Here is a 20090-nt window from a genome sequence, read left to right on the forward strand (position 1 = left end):
GGTAGGGACTGTCTCTATATATTGCCAATTTGTACTTCCCAAGCGCTTAGTACAGTGCTCTGCACATAGTAAGCACTCAATAAATACGATTGATGATGATGATGATGACTAAGCACTGGGGTCGATACAAGATAATTAGAAGGGACATAATCCCTGTCCCAGACAGGTATCCTACCAGAGACTATCTGATTTGAACTCTTGAAGTGGCTCCCATCTCAATTAGAAATTATTAGAACATAGCACATGTAGACAAAACAGAACTAAGCATGCAACTTATTCAGGATACCGGAGGGGCACTAAGATAAAGAGAGTTAGGATCAAAGAACAGATGAGAAGGAATGTTTTGAAGCACTCTTGTTTTACTCTCTATGTTAGGTAAGTGTTTTGTTACAAAAAGCATCTCCCAGGAAGAGACGTGAATGAGAATTCTAACAATATAAAAACTAGGAGCAATCGCCTAGAAAGTAGTCTCCACTCAGTGTGGGAGCTTAGTAAATTCTACTGTCGGACCGACGAGGGAGTGGAAAAGAAGCAGCGTGGCTTAGTGGAAAGAGCCCGGGCTTGGGAGTCACAGGTCATGTGTTCGAATCCTGGCTCTGTCACTTGTCAGCTGTGTGACTTTGGGCGAGTTACTTCACTTCTCTGGGCCTCAGTTACCTCATCTGTAAAATGGGGATTAAGACTGTGAGCCCCACGTGGGACAACCCGATGACCTTGTATCTACCTCAGTGCTTAGAAAGGAGCTCGGCACATAGTAAATGCTTAATAAATACCATCACCATTATTATTATTATTATTATTATTAAAAGAAAGAGTTCTGGATTTAGCAGAAAGAGGAATCACTCAAGGAACTAGGAGGAAAAAATAAATAAAGAGACACAAATCTTTAAAAGTACCACCTACCTATTACCTCAACAGACTAGAGAATGTCAATGTGTGGCTCAGTGGAAAGAGCCCGGGCTTTGGAGTCAGAGGTCATGGGTTCAAATCCCGGCTCCGCCAATTGTCAGCTGTGTGACTTTGGGCAAGTCACTTAACTTCTCTGTGCCTCAGTTACCTCATCTGTAAAATGGGGATTAAGACTGTGAGCCCCCTGTGGGACAACCTGATTGCCTTGTAACCTCCCCAGCGCTTAGAACAGTGCTTTGCACATGGTAAGCGCTTAATAAATGCCATTATCATTATTATTATTATTAGAGAAGCAGCGTGGCTCAGTGGAAAGAGCCCGGGCTTTGGAGTCAGAGGGCATGGGTTCGAATCCCGGCTCCACCACAAGTCTGCTGTGTGACTTGGGCAAGTCACTTAACTTCTCTGAGCCTCAGTTACCTCATCTGTAGAAATGGGGATTGAGACTGTGAGCCCCACATGGGACATCCCCCCCAGCGCTTAGAACAGTGCTTTGCACATAGTAAGCGCTTAACAAATGCCATCATTATTATTATTAGAGAAGAGGCAGGAAATTGTTACGTGGCTGTACAATATGAAAACTACGTCTCTGCCGAGATACGTCAACAAAGGACGCAAATGACTAACAGGAGAAGCAGCAGGGCCTAGTGGAAATAGCACAGCCTGGGAATCAGAAGGAAGTGGGTAGTAGTCCCAGCTCAGTTACCTGTGTGCCGTGTGACCTTGGGCAACTCACTTCTCTTGGCTTCAGTTGCCTCATCTGTGAAACGGGGATTGAGATGTGGAACAGGGACTGTTTCCAACCTGATTTGTTTGTGTCCACTCCAGTGCTTAGTACAGTGCCCAGCACATAGTAAATGCTTAAGAAATACCATGCTTAGCAGCGGCACATGAGTGTGTGGTAAGCTGTTTACATTTATTATTATTGGGAAGGAGAGGTCTATTATTAGATGGCTACCCTGATTTCACAGCTAGATCTCCCTGTCACTCTCTCTTCCCTGGAATAACCATGGGAAGGAAGTCTGGGTAGCCTCAAGGAAAAGACGAGGAGGGATAAATTGGGCTTACTTCTGTGTCTGATCCATCTCTGTCATTTCGCGCTTCTTCCTCTGCCTTCCACTCCCTAGCTACGTGTGACTTTCAGGGCTCTCTTTTGGGTCTGTTCCTTTTCTCAATTTACACAAGCTTCCTGAGGGGAGCTCACCCGCTCCTCTGGCTTCAACTACTATGTGGATGACTCCTAAATCTACCTGCTAATCCTGGCTTCACTTCCTCATTGCATTTCCTCCTGCCTCCAGGACATCTCTATGTGGAAATCTCACCCAGAGCCTCAAGCTCAATAGGTCCAAAAAGGAAGTCATCTTCCTTTCCAAATCCTTTCTCCTCCTAACTTTTCCATCCCAGCTGACACCGCAACCACCCTTCCTGCCTTTAAAAGTCATAACTTGAGCATTATTCTCGACTCCGCCTTCTCTTTCAGCTTCCCTATTCTGTCCATAACCTAATCTTGTTAGCTCTTCCTTTCCCTTTAACATTTCCCATATCCACTCCTCCCTCCAGTCAAAAGGTCACCTTTCTGGTCCACCACTTGCCAAATCCAGGTTGGATAAGCATCAGCCTCCTCACTGATCTTTCTCTCTCTCCCCTCTCCAGTCCATATTTCATTCGGTTGCCTGGATCATTTTCCTAAAATTATGTTTTGCACACATTTCCCCTTGGCTGTAAGCTCCTTGTGGGCCGGGAACATGTCTGTCAACTCTGTTATATCATACTCTGCCAAATGCTTAGTTGTTGGGGAGGGATTGTCTCTATCTGTTGCCTAATTGTACTTTCCAAGTGCTTAGTACAGTGCTCTGCACACAGTAAGCACTCAATAGTAATAATAATGATGACATTTATTAAGCACTTACTATGTGCAAAGCACTGTTCTAAGTGCTGGGGAGTTTACAAGGTGATCAGGTTGTCCCATGGGGGGCTCACAGTCAATCCTCATTTTACAGATGAGGTAACCGAGGTACGGAGAAGTGAAGTGTCTTGCCCAAAGTCACACAACTGACAATTGGCAGAGCTGGGATTTGAACCCATGACCTTTGACTCCAAAGCCCGTGCTCTTTGTAAGCATTTAATAAATACCATCGATTGATTTCCCCACTCTTCAAACACCTCCAATTGTTCCCCTTCCCACTCCGCATCAAGCAGAAACTCCTGCCAATTGGTCCTGAGGCATTCTATAAGGGTAGCCCATCTCTTCTCCCACTATTCTTCTGGCTCATTCAATTTGTCCATCTCAAATTAACATATCACTAAGCCTTCCTTCTCATCTCTCTCTAGCTGCTGAACTCTTGTTCATGTCCTAGATCTCCCTCCACTTTCATGCTGGCAGACCACATGTCTCCCCATATTTCAAGGTTCCTGAAATGACATCACTTTCATGATTAATTTCTACTCACCTTATATCCACCAACTCCCACACCACCACTTCTGTGCCAACTAAGCTTTCAAGCCCCCTGTTCACCTATGTCCATATTTTACCTACTCTATTACTTCCAATCTGTAATATATTATACTGTCTCTTTCCCAAACTAGATTATAAGCACTTGGAAGGCAGGCATCACGACTACTCTATTGTACTTTTTCAACCCTTCAATCATATTTATTGAGCGCATACTGTGTGCTTACTATGCACTAAATGCTTGGGAGAATACAATGTAACAGGATAGGACAGTGATCTGCACAAAATAATAATTGTAATAATAGTGGTATTTAAGTGCTTTCTATGTGCCAAGCACTGGTCTAAGCGTTGGGGTAGATGCAAAGTAATCAGGTTGGACACAGTCCCTGCCCCACCTGGGGCTCACAGTCTTAATCTCCATTTTACAGATGACCTAACTGAGGCACAGAGAAGTGAAGTGGCTTGCCCAAGGTCACACAGCAGACAGGTGGCAGAGCTGGGATTCGAGTCCAGGTCTTCTGATTATCTTTACACTAAGGCATGTGTTATTCAGGAAGTGCACCCTCTCCCACTCTGTTCTTTTGAAAAGAAAACAAATATGTCACAAAAATATGTCACCTGTATATATGTTTGTATGTATTTATTACTCTATTTTATTTGTACATATTTATTCTATTTATTTTATTAATATGTTTTGTTGTCTGTCTCCCCCTTCTAGACTGTGAGCCCACTGTTGGGTAGGGACCGTCTCTATATGTTGCCAACTTGTACTTCCCAAGCACTTAGTACAGTGCTCTGCACACAGTGAGTGCTCAATAAATACGACTGAATGAATGAATGAAAAACTCTGCTGCAACCGGATAACGAAATTATGATTGATTGATGGAGCTACTAGTTTCCTTTATCTTCTACTATTTCCCCACTGTAATTTATTTTAATGTCCATCTCCCCCTGTAGACTGTAAGCTCCTTGTGGGCAGGGATCACGTCTACCAACTCTGTTGCATCGTACTTTCCCAAGAACTTGGTACAGTGCTCTGTTCCCGGTAAGCACTCAAACACCACTGATTGACTGACTGATTGAGGAGTGAGTGGGAGCTGGTGAATGGGAGAGAACAAACCAAGAAAATTCCTTCTTCTAATCTCTTACCCTGATTACAGGATATTTCAGTAGCCACAGCTACAAACAGGAACTGGGAGTTCTTGGTTTATACTCCGACCTTACCTTGGTCTAGAAGAAAATTAACTTCAGCCGTCAGGGGCTGGGCTGCAGGAACTGGGAAAGGCAAATTTTCCTATCAAAATTCCAGGTTATAGTCTTTGAACAGTTCGGGGTCAAGGATGGCATTATCTCTATGTAAAATCCCTTTATTCCCTCTGTCAGCTGAATCCACATAGCAGATGCTCAGAAAGTATCAGTTTAGGTCCAACATGGTGTGAAACCTGCTGCTTGCATAATGCTAGAAAAGGAGAACTGCTTTAGCAATGAACGAAGAGCTCCTCTCCTGGTTTTCCTGCTTCAAAATGCAACCTGGGCTTAATCATTCTTAAAATAAAAAGAGCTACCTTAACACAATTGTATTTATTCGGTCATGACCTAATTTCTAACTAGCACTAACATTCATTTGACATGACAATTTCTAAACACAGACACACCAGCATTCATAGGCACCCAAAGGATAGATGTCAGAAATAAAATCCATTACACTGCCCTTTAGAGTGATAATTTATTGGATAATTGACAATAAATTGGGCAATACTCAAAATTCATCTTAGAATGTACGTGATTACATAAACCTCGAATGATACTAAAATTGATAGAAGATTAAAAAAATACCATGGGTGTGAAATGCCATGGTTCAACAGTTCAACAGACTACCCAGTCATAATTCCAAACATATTTTTTTAAAAATTGGATCCTATTTTTTTTAATAGCAGTTTTGGAATATATGGATCTTTTTCCAAAGTCTTTAGAGCAATTTTCTCTTTGTTGTGAGTGAAAACTGAATTGCAATTGCCAAGAAGTGCCAACGGAAGGCACGACTTTTTACTTCTTCCCGGTAGCTCATTTCCATGCAAATTGTTAATTCATGCCACCTGCTGATTAGATAAACTGTTCACACTTTAAACTGGCCCAATTCAACCAGCAGAGCCAGCTTCGATCAGGCCTGAGCTGTCTCTTGGGCAATAAAGCGATCAAATCTTCATAACCTCTGGAAAAAGGATATTTCTTTTTAAGTATTCCATCACTGTGAATGCTATAATGGAAGGAAAAATCATTTGATAGTCACAAGACCATGAAACTGACAGAGATGATGGAAGTCCAGTGCAATTCTGCCTTATTGGAATCAGACATCTCTACGGAAGTTTGTATCTCGTAAGTTTCATTACATTTTCATGAAGCGCAACTATATGCTTGCGAGGGGAACAGTTTGGCTTATCATGTGGTGGCCTGTAGTATACTAAAGGTACATACTTCATGGCAATGAGCTCTGAGCTTTGACTTGGCTTGAAATGCCAACGTATCAATAAGTTAAAAGGCTTTCACAGTACAAGATTCAGCTGATTATTTCACATATACAAAATGCAGCTAGAGAAATACAGTTCTTCAATGTTGATTTATGAGGGGAGAAATATTTAAAAAAATAGAAAACTCTCTTCGTACCTGGCGTCAGTTCAGGATGTAACACTGCATAATGCCATGGTCCCCTGGAAACAGTAGGATTTGGGGATCTGGTGCTTATGACAAGATAGGTGGAGAAACAGCACGAGAAAGCATGCATACGATCGCTGCGTTCATTCAATGTGGGAGTCATGACCTAAGCGGGGATCTAACACAACGGAAGGGCAGTGATCCAAGTATTTCCCGGCAAAGTGAAAATCGGGCATTACATGTTGATTAAACCTTCTGAGGCAGCAAAGTGGGGGCACAGTGCCATGTCTGGACTTTGGAGCTGTTTTAAGATCCGCTTGTGGAATTTCTCCCGCACACGATTGAACTCCATTATGTCCAAGGGATCCTCCTCGATCCAAAATTTATGAAACTCATGCATCAGATAGCCTGTCAAGGATGATATGAGAAACATTGTGATAAAGTCCCAGAAATCATCTATTTCCATTCATCTGATTTTAAAATCTCCCCACGTGCCGAAAGGGAAAAAAGTCTAATGACCGTATATTATTGTTTCACTAATGTGAAAACTAGCCCCGTTATTCCAATTTTCATTTTACCAGATGGACACACCAATTTGATCATTTCTACATCTGGATTACATTAGGAGCAGTGTTGAAAAGACCAGAATTACTGGGCAGTAGGCGTCTACAAACACCACAAAAGCTTCCCCTATTTTAAAATGAACATAATGGCCTGATGGTTCCAAATCATCCCACTCAGCCTTTTCTCTCTCGACATTTACTTGAGGGAACTGTTAAATTACACTTGGACAAATGAAACCAACACATTTGGACAAGCCATTTAAAGGCAATAAAAAAATGAAGCACATTGACAGCCACTGAGTTGCATAATTGCTAATAAGAATCCATCATTATCCATCATTTGTTCTGAATCAATTACCCTTGTGGCTTAAAAAGGGTATCTGTAAAAGGATTAGCTAATTCTAAAAAGCTCTCAAAAGGACAATTAAAAATACCTGATGTAAGAACTTCTTCATTTTGTTCCATATTTTATTTATACAGTTGCAATTCATACGCAAATGGTAAAAACTGTTACTATCTTGCTAATGATAATGATATTTGTTAAGTGCTTACTGTTGGCCAAGTGCTGGGGTGGATACCTCAGTTACCTCATCTGTAGAACGGGGATTAAATCCTCCTCCCAGTGCTTGTAACTACCCCAGTGCTTAAAACTGCGCTTGACACGTAGTAAACCCTTAGCAAACACCATTTGTTTTTTAAAAAAGAGGCTGTGGTTAATCAGCCATATATTTTTTTAATGATATGTTTTAGGTGCTTACTATGTCCCAGGCACCGTCCTAAACCTGGGGTAGAGACAAGCCAGTCAGGTAGGACACAGTCCATGTTCCACATGAGGTTTACAGACTTAATCCCCATTTCACAGATGAGGGAACAGAGGTCCAGAGAAGTGAAATGACTTGCCCAAGATCACACAGCAGATAATAATAATAATAATAATGGCATTTATTAAGCACTTACAATGTGCAAAGCACTGTTCTAAGTGCTAGGGAGGTTACAAGGTGATCAGGAAGCCTGCTGTTGGGTAGGGACTGTCTCTATGTGTTGCCGACTTGTACTTCCCAAGCGCTTAGTACAGTGCTCTGCATACAGTAAGCGCTCAATAAATATGATTGATCAGGTTGTCCCACGGGGGGGCTCACAGTCTTCATCCCCATTAGAAAGATGAGGTCACTGAGGCTCAGAGAAGTAAAGGGACTTGCCCTAAGTCACACAGCTGACAAGGGGCGGAGCTGGGATTTGAACGGTGCCGGGCACATAATAAGTGCTTAATAAATGATAATAATAATAATAATGATGGCATTTATTAAGTGGCAGACCTGGAATTAGAACCCAGTTCCTCTGACTTTGCTCTTTTCACTTGGCCACGCTGCTTTCTGCAGCTTGACACAAACATTCCCAAAGCAACCAGATGGACTAGAAAATCCTCTACAGCCTTATTGACTTTAAACTTGTTTTGTGCAGGGAACACGTCTACCATCTTACAACAGTGCTTGGCACATAGTAAGTGCTTAACTAATACCATCAGCAGCAGCAGCTCTGTTATATTGTACTGTCCCAAGTGCTTACTACATGTTGCGCACACAGTAAGCACTCAATAAGTATGATTGATTGGAAAAGAGCACAGGTCTGGGAGCCAGATGTTATTGACTTTAAACTTGTTTTGTGCAGGGAACATGTCTACCATTTTACAACAGTGCTTGGCACACAGTAAGTGCTTAACAAATACCACCATCATCATTATCATCACCTCTGTTATATTGTACTGTCCCAAGTGCTTACTACAGTGTTGTGCACACACACAGTAAGCACTCAATAAGTATGATTGATCGGAAAAGAGCACTGTTCTGGGAGCCAGATGAACTGGGTTCTAATCTCAGATTTGCCACTAGACTGCTGCACGATCTTGGGCAAGTCAATTAACTTCTCTGTGCCTCAGTTACTTTAACTGTAAAAGGGGGATTACCTTATCCTACTTAGAAATGTCAGCCCCGTTTAGGACAGGGACCGTGTCCAGCTTGATTCGCCTGCATCTACTCCAGTGCTTCCCTCCTCAGGGTCACAACTGGAGAGTTTCCAGTCCTCTACCAGTCTCGGATAAGGGAGGGAGAGTCAAGCAGAGGCCTACCCACTCAATTCCTAGCTTGTTCAGTGGCTAGCAAGTGGAAGGCAATCTGCTACAAGTCAAAACTCACTTGTGCTGGGCTGCAATGGCATTGGAGAGAGTCGAGGGCGGATACTCAAGATTACTGCGTGGAAGAAGCGAATGGTAAACCACTTATTTTTACCAAGAAAACTCTTGGGATCCACTACCAGAACGATTGCAGATGGAGGTGGGACATTCTGGGAGAGATGTGACCACGGAGTCGCTATGGGTAGGAGACGACTCAACAGCATAAGACAGACAAGACCCCAGTGCCTGGCATATATGGCACTTAAGTATACACATTCAGAGAAACCAACAACCCCCTGACCCCTAGATTTTAGAATTGGAAACTGAAAACCCATAAACTCCTCTGTACTCCACCCTCAGAAATAGATTTTCCATTTTGTTCAGAATACCATTCCTTTTGATTTGATCTCTTTATTCCCCTCTTCTCCCTCCTTCCCGGCAAATCCCAAATTACAGGCACTTTTTAAACTTGTTCTTTCACCCAAAAGACATGTTGAATTTTGCCCTGATGTAGTTTAGGCCACTGTCCAACTGTTATTGGGGAAGGAAGAGGACAGAAAAGAGGAGGTTGTCATTGTGAACATATTTCCCATCTCCCTTTGTAATTATGCAAGATTCCTTATGGCCAAACAATGAACTTGTGCTTACTAACAGTGAGAAACAGGTGGCATGATAAATCACTTTAATAAATGAGGAATTCAATTTTCTTCTATTTTCACGCATGTATCGTCTTTTCCTAAAGCTGTTCCACTCTTTTTTTCCTCCTAATCTTCCTATGTTTTTAATGTAGATTTATTTAGGCTCTAATTGGAGTTTAAGTTTTAGTGCAGCTTTTGTACTATATTGCCTTTTTGATTCACATAAATGCCTCACTTTTGGCATAATTTTTGCAACCCTGAAACAGGAGAGTGACTACTATATGAGGAATTAAGTCTAACAATAAGTAGAGGAAGAGGGGGGAAAAAGAGGAGAAAAAACAAAGGAGGAGGAAATGAGGGGAGAAGGAACAAAAAGTTGAGGGAATTTGCAACTGTCTCTCCTCTATTACGCTCTCCCAAATGATGCATATAATAAGCTCACTCAATGAACTATTTGTCCACCCCTCTCCTTTTTCTTGTTCCTCTCCTGAAGTTCAGTTGTCTTAGTGGTGAAACTCTCTCCTCTGAGTGAGCATCTAGCTGTGATGTCAGGGTGTTTACACACTTCTCCCCTGCTGCTGCTGCTGCTGCTGATGGCCAGGGTGGGCTGGTAGAGTTAGGGGGCTAGGGCCCTCCCTCTTCTTTCTGAGAAAGAGAGTAATCGGTCCACCGTTGTCCTGGCAACCACAGTTGCCCCGGCAACAAGGAGCACCCTGCGCAGCCGGGAAGAGAGCGAGCTCCAATGAGGGCAGCCACCGGGCTGTGGGGTAGATCAAAGGTGACTCCCTCTGGCACTACCCCAGGGTGATGCCTCCCAAGCTCACCGTGGGTAGGGAATGTGTCTGTTTACTGCTATACTGCCCTCTCCCAAGTGCTTAGTACAGTGCTTTGAACATAGTAAGTGCTCAATAAATACAATTGAATGAATGAGTAAATGAATTTACACCCAGTGGAAACAGTTCCCCAAGTGGTCACATCCCATCTTTGGCTGTTGTTCCGACAGCCCGTGAATTTGTGGATGGCTGTCAACTCTTTTTACCGAGGTCATCTAGTGCAATGTCCCACCAACAGAGCACGGGCAATCTTCATTTTGAAAACTGGCCAATGATAGAGCTCAGGACAAGGACAGGGGATGGGATCCAGGCGCCTGGCCCTGGGGCACTGGAGGAATGGCTACGCACTAGGAGATCCGCAGTGGTGGAAGGGGCTGGGCTGGACTGGGTCTCCTATCCTATCTCAGAAGAAGCAGCCTGGCCTAGTGGTTAAGAGCACAGGAGTCAGAAGGACATGGATTCTAATCCTGCCTCTGCCACTTGTCTGCTGTGTGATGTTGGGTGAGTCATTTCACTTCTCCGGGCCTCAGTTACCGCATCTGGAAAATGGGGATTAAGATCGTGAGCCCCATGTGAGGCAGGGACCGTGTCCAACCTGAAGATCTGATGATTCCAGCGCTTAGAAGAGGGCTTGACTCATTGCAAGCGCTTAACGAACACTTTCATTATTAAAGAACTGTGGGGCAAAGAGTCAGGAGGGGGAGGGAGGACGAAGGACAGGTGTGTGACCCAATGATGGGATGGGCAGCATGGTGGCATGACATCATCCCATTGTATTTGCCGTCATATGATGGGGTCCCCCCCAAATCTAATATCCCCAAGGTGATAGGTGCTTCAATCCAGCCCTGTCAACACCTCAGTACTCCCTATCCAAAAAGGCTTTTCCTGTCAGACAAACAAGCCCATAATTCCCTAACAAAGTTCTCACCCGGAGACAGTAAAAAACATTCTGACTGAACAGAGAGAAGCATCATGGATTAGTTGAAAGACCAGGGGCCTAGGAATCAGGGGATCTGGGTTCTAATCTTGGCTCTGCCAGTTCCTTGCTGTTTATAGCCTTGGGCAACTCACTTAACTTCTCTTTGCCTCCGTCCCTCAACGGTAATACGAGAATTAAATCCCAGTTCTCCCTCTTGCTTTGACTGTAAGCCTGTGAGACTGTGAGCTAGGACTTGACCTTCTTGTACCTTGCACTGGCATGTAGTAAGCGCTTAACAAATTCCACAATTATCATTAGTTGGAAATAATCAAGCCACTCTTAGCATTTCCAAGACTGGAAGGAATATTACCTCATTTATTCAAACACAACCAATCCTGGCCCATAGCACTGCAACCCTTATGGGTTCCGCAAGGTGAAAACCTTTTTTTAAAAAACAAGGGCCAAACCACATCAAACTTACACCAATAAGCACTATAGACATTAAAAAAAACTTACAGAAGGTTTGCTGAAAATGGGACAATGTTGGGGCTTCAGGGGCAACGTTGTAGAAATGAGTCTTCAAGGCTCCGCTTACCAGCAAGTTATAAGTAAGGTCAGTTATGTTAATGCCCACTATGGCAAAAGAATACCTGCAAAAAGGGAAATTGACAAGATTTATGTCAGTTGGAAAGCAGGGGCCTAGGTAACCTTTAGAAACGGCAACCTGCTAAAACAGTTGGCAACCGCTGAAAGTTGTGGGCTCAAAATAAGCCTTGCCAAGGCAGCTCAATTCTCAGTGGATTGAAATCACTGTTGGCTTTCCCCTGCTCCCCAAATGAAAACTTAAACGGTTTATTTCAAATAGTTCGAGGTCTGATGATAATAATAATAACAACAATGGCATTATTAAGCTCTTACTATGAGCAAAGCACTATTCTAAGGGCTGGGGAGGTTACAAGGTGATCAGGTTGCCTCACAGGGGGCTCACAGTCTTAATCCCCATTTTACAGATGAGGTCACTGAGGCACAGAGAAGTGAAGTGACTTGCCCAAAGTCACACAGCCGACAATTGGCAGAGCTGGGATTTGAACCCACGACCTCTGACTCCAAAGCCCGGGCTCTTTCCACTGAGCCACGTGTGGTCCGATTCCACTCTCCTCTCACCCACAGCTACTCCTTTTTAGCTCCTTTTTGTTTTCTCTTTCCATGTTGAAAAATGATCCAGACTTTTTTACCTTACAATTCCTGGCCTGGAATGTAGACTGTAAGCTTCCTCTAGATTAAAAACTCCTTGTGGACAGGGAATGTCACTGCTGTCGTACTTTCCAAAGCACTTAGTACAGTGCTCAGCACACAGTAAGTGCTTAATAAAGATGAATGAATGAACGAATGTAGAATCTGCTCGTTCAGAGACCTTCTGCTATGGAAGTGGAATTTATCTGGGCTGTGGGCTTCTCCCAACTCAATGTACTCAACCCACAGAGAAGTAGAGTGGCCTAGTGGATAAAGTGTGGGCCTGAAAGTCAGAAGGACCTGGGTTCTAATCCTAATTCTGCCATTTGTCTGCTGGGTGACCTTGGGCAAATCACTTTACTTCTCTGGGCCTGAGTTACCTCATCTGTAAAATGGGAATTAAGACTGTGAACGCTATGTGGGACAGGCCTGTGTCCAATCTGTTTAACTTGAACGTATCTCAGCACTTAGTAAAGCACCTGGCACATAGTGAGTGTTTAACAAATTCCCAATCAAGAAAAACTCTGAGCCATCCAACTGTTTTAATAAATCCTAACTGCTTTCTTTTCTGACAATCAAGGTGAAACGACCATGTGTTTTATAGGAGAGGTCATTAAAAACAATCAGATCTCCAGATATAGCCTCTCATATACAAAACCCACTCCTCTATCACTAGCAAGAGCAGGATAAAGTCCCGAGGAATAATGCCAACAAGAATCATAAAACAGAGAAATATGTTCTATCTGAATGCCTTGAAATGAATTTTGCACAAACAAATCACATACATACCCGATTGCTTTATCAAATCTTTTCTTTTCCCACTCTGCTTTGGTGACTTTGCTGGCAAAATAAAATTCAGATTTCTTATTGATACATGTCCTCTTGCCAGATGAAGGTAATTAATGTTAACTACTTGAGGCAATTTTGGTTAATCGGTTTCCGGACACTTATATTTCACTCTCCTGGAGGTGGTAACTCTGCCAAGTTCTAATCCTGACAGGCTTTTTTATTGCTCTAAATGCTAAGTGCTGAACAAACATCCCCTTAGGTTAGTGCTTCTCAAGGTTGGAGATCAGAACTGCAAGAGAATCTGAAGAGGACTCCTGCAGTCCTGAAATCAGCTGATTTGAGGCAGAAGTGGCTAAGGGAAGGTGATATGAATATTCCAGCCTCCTCTATCTCCTATCTCTCTTTCCCAGTATTCCCTCCATAGACTGTAAACTCCACATGGGCAGGGATCATGTCTATCAACTCTGTCGTATTGCATTCTCCCAAGTGCTAGGTACTATGTTCTGCACACAGTAAGCACTCAACGAATACTGTTGATTGCCTGATAATCCCACCCACCCTCCTTCAGAGCTGTTGAGATCTCTGTGATGTCAGAAGCGATAGGAACTGGAGAATTTTTTGGGTCAAGGGATTAATCAATAAATGGCATTTATTGAATGCTTACTGCATGCAGAGCATTGTACTAAGCACTTTGGAAAGTGTAATAGAACAGAGTTGGTCGATCCATTCCCTGCCCACAGTGAGTTTACGGTCTAGAGGGATATCCCAGCCCCACAGTACTAATGTAAATACCTGTAATTTATTTATATTAATGTCTATCTCCCCCCTCTAGACTCTAAGCTCACTGTGGAAAGGGAATGTGTCTCTTAATTTTTATACTGTACTAAAAATAAATGTTTTATTTAAAACAATAACAAATAATAAAACTAAATGTTTAGCACAGCGCTCTGCACACAGTAAGTGCTCAATAAATACGACTGACTGACTGATGTGAAGCTTTGGAGTTTGGAAGAATGGAAGATTCCTTAAGGGAATCCCTGCCATTTACTTTATTTGGATTCTCCCAAGTGTTTGGTACACTGCAAGGAACTCAATAAGTAGTACTTATTAACAGGAGAGATACCTACATTTAGGGGAGAAGAGTATAAATGAATGTTTTGTTTAACAAACATGATTGTTGTCAAGCACTCAGGCAAATCATAAAGTTCTGTGGAGGTAAAACCATGGAGTGTCTTATAAAGGAACCAGTCACCCGTCATCTTACTGACAGCCACAAATATTTGGCTGCAAATTACCACTCTGGGGGAGTGCAGTAGATAAAATTATCATCATGTTTGAGGAATTCTCGGGGAAGTTCAGGCCTGCCTGAATTCAATCAATGGTATTTATTGAGTGCTTACTGTGTGCAGGGCACTGTACTAAGCGCTTGGGCAGGTACAATACCACGGAGTTGGTAGACACATTTCTGGCCCATCAGAGGCTAATAACTAACTCTAGAGTACCACATAGAAAGAGGGCCAGGTGCAGAAGGAGAGAGGATCATTTAGATGAGCTTGAAAAAGATATCTCCCAACTCTGAATCAGAGCCCTGCAAAGAAACCTGCACCTTTCTCTCATACTTCATGCCACAAACCCGTTTTCCTGTGACTGAAATGAAGCCTGATCCTAACAAAAGAATGAGTAAGAAATAGGAGCACATTTGCTTCGCTGAAGGTGTTTCATGATCTTTTTTTTTATGGTTTCCACCGTTACTGCAAGTAAAATGTTGGAAATATCAATAAAAAGAAAATAAAGCAAAGTAGAAGTACCTCATCTCCTGCTTAGTGACCTCCCTTCAATGTAAAAGACAAAAAGAGGATTAAACAAAGGTAAATGAAACTGCATATAACTTAAAAAATTAGAAAAATGGATTAAAACAAAATAAACTGCAAGAGAGAGTCCTCTCCTCTCCCTCTATTCATCCACCCCGTTCCCTATGCCAGGCTACTTTCTTTAGATCTCGTTTTTCTCTCCTCCTAAATTCATCTTCTGAGACATCGTCTTGATTTAGGACAGACCTCTCCCTGCACATCACATAAACCCCACTTCTCATTCCAAAAACCGACTTTGGACAAATCAGAAATAGTGGGTACACTTAGATCTGTGCCCTTTGGGCACTCAGTATTCACCCTACCCTCAGCCGCATGGTACTTATGTCCATGTCTGGCATTTATTTATTTATATTAATGTCAGACTCCCCCTCTGGTCTGTAAGCTAGACTCCTCTCGGGGCTTTGCAGATTTCAACTGAAAGACATCGTAGACGATCCGGCAGGATAATTTTAGATAGCTAAATGGTACATATGAGCGTGTAGATGTCACCAATGTGGTGACGTGAATTCCAAGTCATTTGGATAGCTAAATGGTACATACAAGCGTGTAGATGTTTTCAGTTTCAAAGTTACCTGTATCTTGGATGAAGAGAATCAGAGAGGACTTGCTGGGCTGCTGCGGAATCCCGCTCCGCAAAATACCTGTAATTGAAAAGTCTTTGATGTTGAGGCCATTTCCATTTTTTTTTCTGGTATTTGTTAAGGCTTATTACGTGTCAGACTCTGTACTAAGCCTTGGGATAGCTATGAGCTAATCAGGTTGGACACAGTCCATGTCCCACATTGGGCCCCCAGTCTTAATCCCCATTTTAAAGATGAAGGGACTGAGGTCCAGAGAAATGACTTACCCAAGGTCACACAGCAGACATGGGAACATATCTATTACATTTGCCCATGGTCTGTTATATTGTACTGTTATATTGTACTCTCCCAAGCTCTCAGTACAGTAGTCTGTAGTCTTAGAGAAGACTAGAGAAGCAGCGTGGCTCAGTGGAAAGAGAATGGGCTTGGGAGTCAGAGGTCATGGGTTCTAATCCCGGCTCTGCCACTTGTCAGCTGTGTGACTTTGGGCAAGTCACTTAACTTCTCTGGGCCTCAGTGACCTCATCTGTAAAATGGGGGTTAAGACTGTGAGCCCCACGTGGGACAACCTGATTACCTTAACAGTGCTTGGCACATAGTAAGTGCTTAACAAATGCCATTATTATTTGAGAAGCAGCGTGGCTCAGTGGAAAGAGCATGGGCTTGGGAGTCAGAGGTCATGGGTTCAAATCCCAGCTCCGCCGCTTGTCAGCTGTGTGACTTTGGGCAAGTCACTTAACTTCTCTGTGTCTGTTACCTCATCTGTAAAATGGGGATTAAGATTGTGAGCCCCATATGGGACAACCTGATCAGCTTGTATCCTCCCCAGCGCTTAGAACAGTGCTTTGCACATAGTAAGTGCTTAATAAATACCAAAATTATTATTATTATTATTGTTAGTCTGCACCCAGCAAGTACTAAATAAATTCTGTTGATTAATTGATGTTACGGAGCCAAATTAGAATCATTTCACTCTCAGGCCCCGAGCTCTGTCCACTGAGTCACACTGCTTCTCTCAGTCACTCAGCTAAGATTTCAGTCACCCAATCCTATTTACTGAGAACCTTCTGGCCATAGAGAACACTGTATTAAGTGGTCAGGAGAGCACAAAGGAATTAGTAGACATGACCCTAGCTCTCGGGGAACTGACCACGTCAGGGGAATAGGTATTAAAATAAATTACTCGTGTGGGAAGCAACAGAATAGAAAGACATGTACATAAATGCTGGGAGGACAGGGTGGGGTTGTCAGGGCCTATGGACTCAGATGTGTAGGTGAAATAGTAAGGAGGGAAATGAAGTGGCGAGATGGGAGATTAGTCAGGAAAGCTTTCCTGGAGGAGAAGTGACTTTAGTATTTAATTAGCCATTTGGGCTGAGAGATTATTTGGGACCATTCTGGGTTCAGGGAATGATGCATTAGTATCAGAATTGAATTCACTTCAAGTGTTTTCAGTTTTGTTTCTTTTATAATTTCCAGCAGAATCTAGTAAAGTATGGTGGCAAGCAGAGTAGCCTAGTGGAAAGAGCATGGGCCTGGGATTCATTGGATGTGGGTCCTAATCCCAGTTCCGCCACTTGCCTGCTGTGGGGAGGCTGGAAAGTCACTTCAATTTTCTGTGCCTCAGTTTTCTCATCTGTAAAATTAGAATCGAATATCTTTTCTACCTCCTTCACAGACTGGGAGGCCCACGAGGGACAGGGAGTGTCTCTAATCTGATAATTTTGTATCCACTCCAGCTTTTTCCGATCAGTGCCTGGCACATCCAAAGTGCTTAACTATTAACCACAGTGACTGTGCTCTGCATATACAAAGTGGGTGGGCCACAAAAGGTGACTGGTGGTTTGCTTTGCTCTGTCACGGCAGAAAAGGATGCAGAGACACATTTTGGCTGCCAGAAACGTCCATGGAGCCACTGTAGTTCCATGACTTAATGAACAGAGATTTCCCCAAGCCCCCGCAAGTTTTCTGTGTCAGTGTGCTCGCCAATCAGATTATCTCTGGAGAAACCAATTAGAGGAAGCGGCCCACGGGTGGCCCCTAAAACAATACTTTTAATTGGTGAAATAAGATCAAAGAAAGAGAAGTGGCATGGCCTAGTGGATACAGCACGGGCCTGGAAGTAAGAAGGACCTGGGTTCTAATCCCAGCTCCATCACTTGTCTGCTGGGTGACCATGGGCAAGTCACTTCTCTTCTTTGTGCCTCAGTTTCCTCATCTGTAAAATGGAGATTAAGACTGTGAGCCCAGGTGGGGCATGGACTGGGTGCAACCTGGATAGCTTATAGCTTACCCCAGCACTTAGAACAGTGCCTGGCACATGGTAAGTACTTAACAAACACCATTAAAAAAAAAAACTGGTGGAATATAATCAAAGAAAGTCTTCCTGAAATTTAGCAAGCTGCAGGAAATCATCATTTAGGGTTCGGCAGTATTATCAGATTTTCCCGCCCCTCTTACCCGACTCAGGCCTGGACTCCTGAGGGAACAGGAGTCATGGGTAAGAGGGGAGGAAGAGGGCACGGTTCCCCTTTCATCACCAAACATTTTCTCTTGGAGGTGATTCTCACATTAGGCCAGGAACTGACAGCGAGGAACAGGAGTCACTCAGGTGTGGAGGCTGTTTCACTTTTTTGATTTTTCAAATTCTTTCCAGTCACTTATCCACTCTCTCTCATTTGACTGCTTTATGAATTCAATTCTAATTTTGGTTCCAAACACTTCACCTGGAGGCCACTGATGAAAACTCGACAGGAGGGAAATTGGACACTCGGAATCAAAGAAGATGCCAAGTAACCGGAGCTGGGTTGTTGTGTGTCTGACTAAGGGTCGGGGCAGGGGTGGGGTGGGGGGAGCAGGAGGGACGCATATCCTGGCCCAGAAGTGGCAATAAAAATAATAATAATTCTGGTATTTAAGTGCTTAGTATGTGCCAGGTACTGTACTAAGCGCTGGGGTGGATACAAGCAAATTGGGTTGGACACGGTCCCTATCCCATGTGGGGCTCACAGTCTCAATCCTCATTTTGCAGATGAGGTAACTGAGACACAGGGAAGTAAAATGACTTGCCCAAGGTCACGCAGCACTAGGGTGGCCCAGTGGGGCACACACCCCTGTGGCTATGAAGGTCCGGCCCCTGCCTGAGTCCGGTGAGCCCAAGGTTGGATGGATTGTACTGCGGAAAAGCAGGCATGGGACAGTCCTTACAAAGCTTCCGCGAGAATGAGAATGGTGGTATTTGTTAAGTGCTTACTATGTGTCAGGCACTGGACTAAGCACTGGGGTAGATATAAGCAGCGTGATTGATATAAGATTGAAGCAGCGTGGCTCAGTGGAAAGTGCCCGGGCTTTGGAGTCAGAGGTCATGGGTTTGAATCCCGGCTCTGCCCATTGTCAGCTGCGTGACTTTGGGCAAGTCACTTCACTTCTCTGAGCCCCAGTTCCCTCATCTGTAAAATGGGGATGAAGACTGTGAGCCCCATGTGGGACAACCTGATGACCTTGTAACCTCCCCAGCGCTTAGAACGGTGCTTTGCACATAGTAAGCGCTTAATAAATGCCATTATTATTATTATTATATAAGATAATTAGGTCAGACCCAGACCCTGCCCCACATAGGGCTCAAAGAGAAGAACCCCTGCCCAAACCAGTGAGTATCAGAAAGGCGGGGAAGGAGAATGAAGAGGAGAGGAGCAGGAGGAGGAGGAACGGCAACCTTCTCCTTCCCCTTTTTACCTCATCTTCCTTCCTTGTCTCCTTCCTACTTCCCTTCCTCTCCTGACCCTTAGGGCCTCACCCCCTCCGGGAGCGTCAACCTTCCCAATTTCTCCACTGAAAAGTTGTCCTCCCTGCATCTACTTACGGGAATTAAAATTCCTCAGTGCACTAAGCAACCTTCATAATAACGAAAGTTCTTCAACAACAGTTTTCTCAGAGATAATTAGCGTACAAAGCCAATTTCCGCAAAACAACACACTTTAGGATTAAAAGTGTCTTTCTGACTCAACAATATGAGAACTTGGACACTTAAAATACTGTATTCCAGGCTGTTCCGTAGGGCAAGCACTATAGCAACCTTTCACTTTAATATACCGGCATTCTTCCATATACTTACTCCAAGTTATATAATCCCAGTAGACCCATCCCTCGAAAATCCGTTTTAGGATCATCACCTTGGAAACCAATTTCACACCACTGCTTAGAAATTCGAGCTTCCAAAGGAGTGTTGGGCTTCAAGAATTTCCACAACTGAAAATGAGAAAAACGTTATTTGTTACTTAATATGGGCACACGAGAACGTATTTCTTTGCAACATCTTGAAGCAAATCTTTGGGCCCATATTTTCTTTTTACCTGATTTATTAGGGTCAAATGAAAGTACTAATTATCAGTCCAACTAATTCTCTATCATCTGTGGCAAAGGGAGATAGCATGATATTTAAAATTCACAGATGATCCATATGTCTGGCTCAGTTGGTTTCTTC

The 20090-nt window shown here is 43.4% G+C and overlaps 1 protein-coding gene and 1 non-coding gene across 6 annotated transcripts in view; one reads left to right on the plus strand and one right to left on the minus strand.

The window, feature by feature from the left end:
• Nucleotides 1-5070: 5070 nt before the first annotated feature.
• ELMOD1 (ELMO domain containing 1) overlaps nt 5071-20090 on the minus strand; it is a 50881-nt gene continuing 35861 nt past the window's right edge. For 4 of the 5 annotated variants that reach the window (XM_038762133.1, XM_038762130.1, XM_038762134.1 and 1 more), the window contains 6 exons: nt 19722-19855; nt 15599-15667; nt 14964-14987; nt 13156-13206; nt 11650-11783; nt 5071-6418 (listed from right to left, as the gene is read on the minus strand). In XM_038762133.1, coding sequence (XP_038618061.1) covers nt 6246-6418; nt 11650-11783; nt 13156-13206; nt 14964-14987; nt 15599-15667; nt 19722-19855 — 585 coding nt within the window. In that variant the 3' untranslated portion in view covers nt 5071-6245. The remainder of the gene's footprint in view (nt 6419-11649; nt 11784-13155; nt 13207-14963; nt 14988-15598; nt 15668-19721; nt 19856-20090) is intronic. The other variant, XM_038762131.1, reaches the window with a different exon arrangement.
• Nucleotides 8617-8755, plus strand: LOC119941663. Its single transcript, XR_005455253.1, has one exon. It is a non-coding gene; the product is annotated as a small nucleolar RNA SNORA7 (small nucleolar RNA).

This window comes from Tachyglossus aculeatus, chromosome 20 (assembly GCF_015852505.1).
Source record: "Tachyglossus aculeatus isolate mTacAcu1 chromosome 20, mTacAcu1.pri, whole genome shotgun sequence".
NCBI lineage: Eukaryota > Metazoa > Chordata > Mammalia > Monotremata > Tachyglossidae > Tachyglossus > Tachyglossus aculeatus.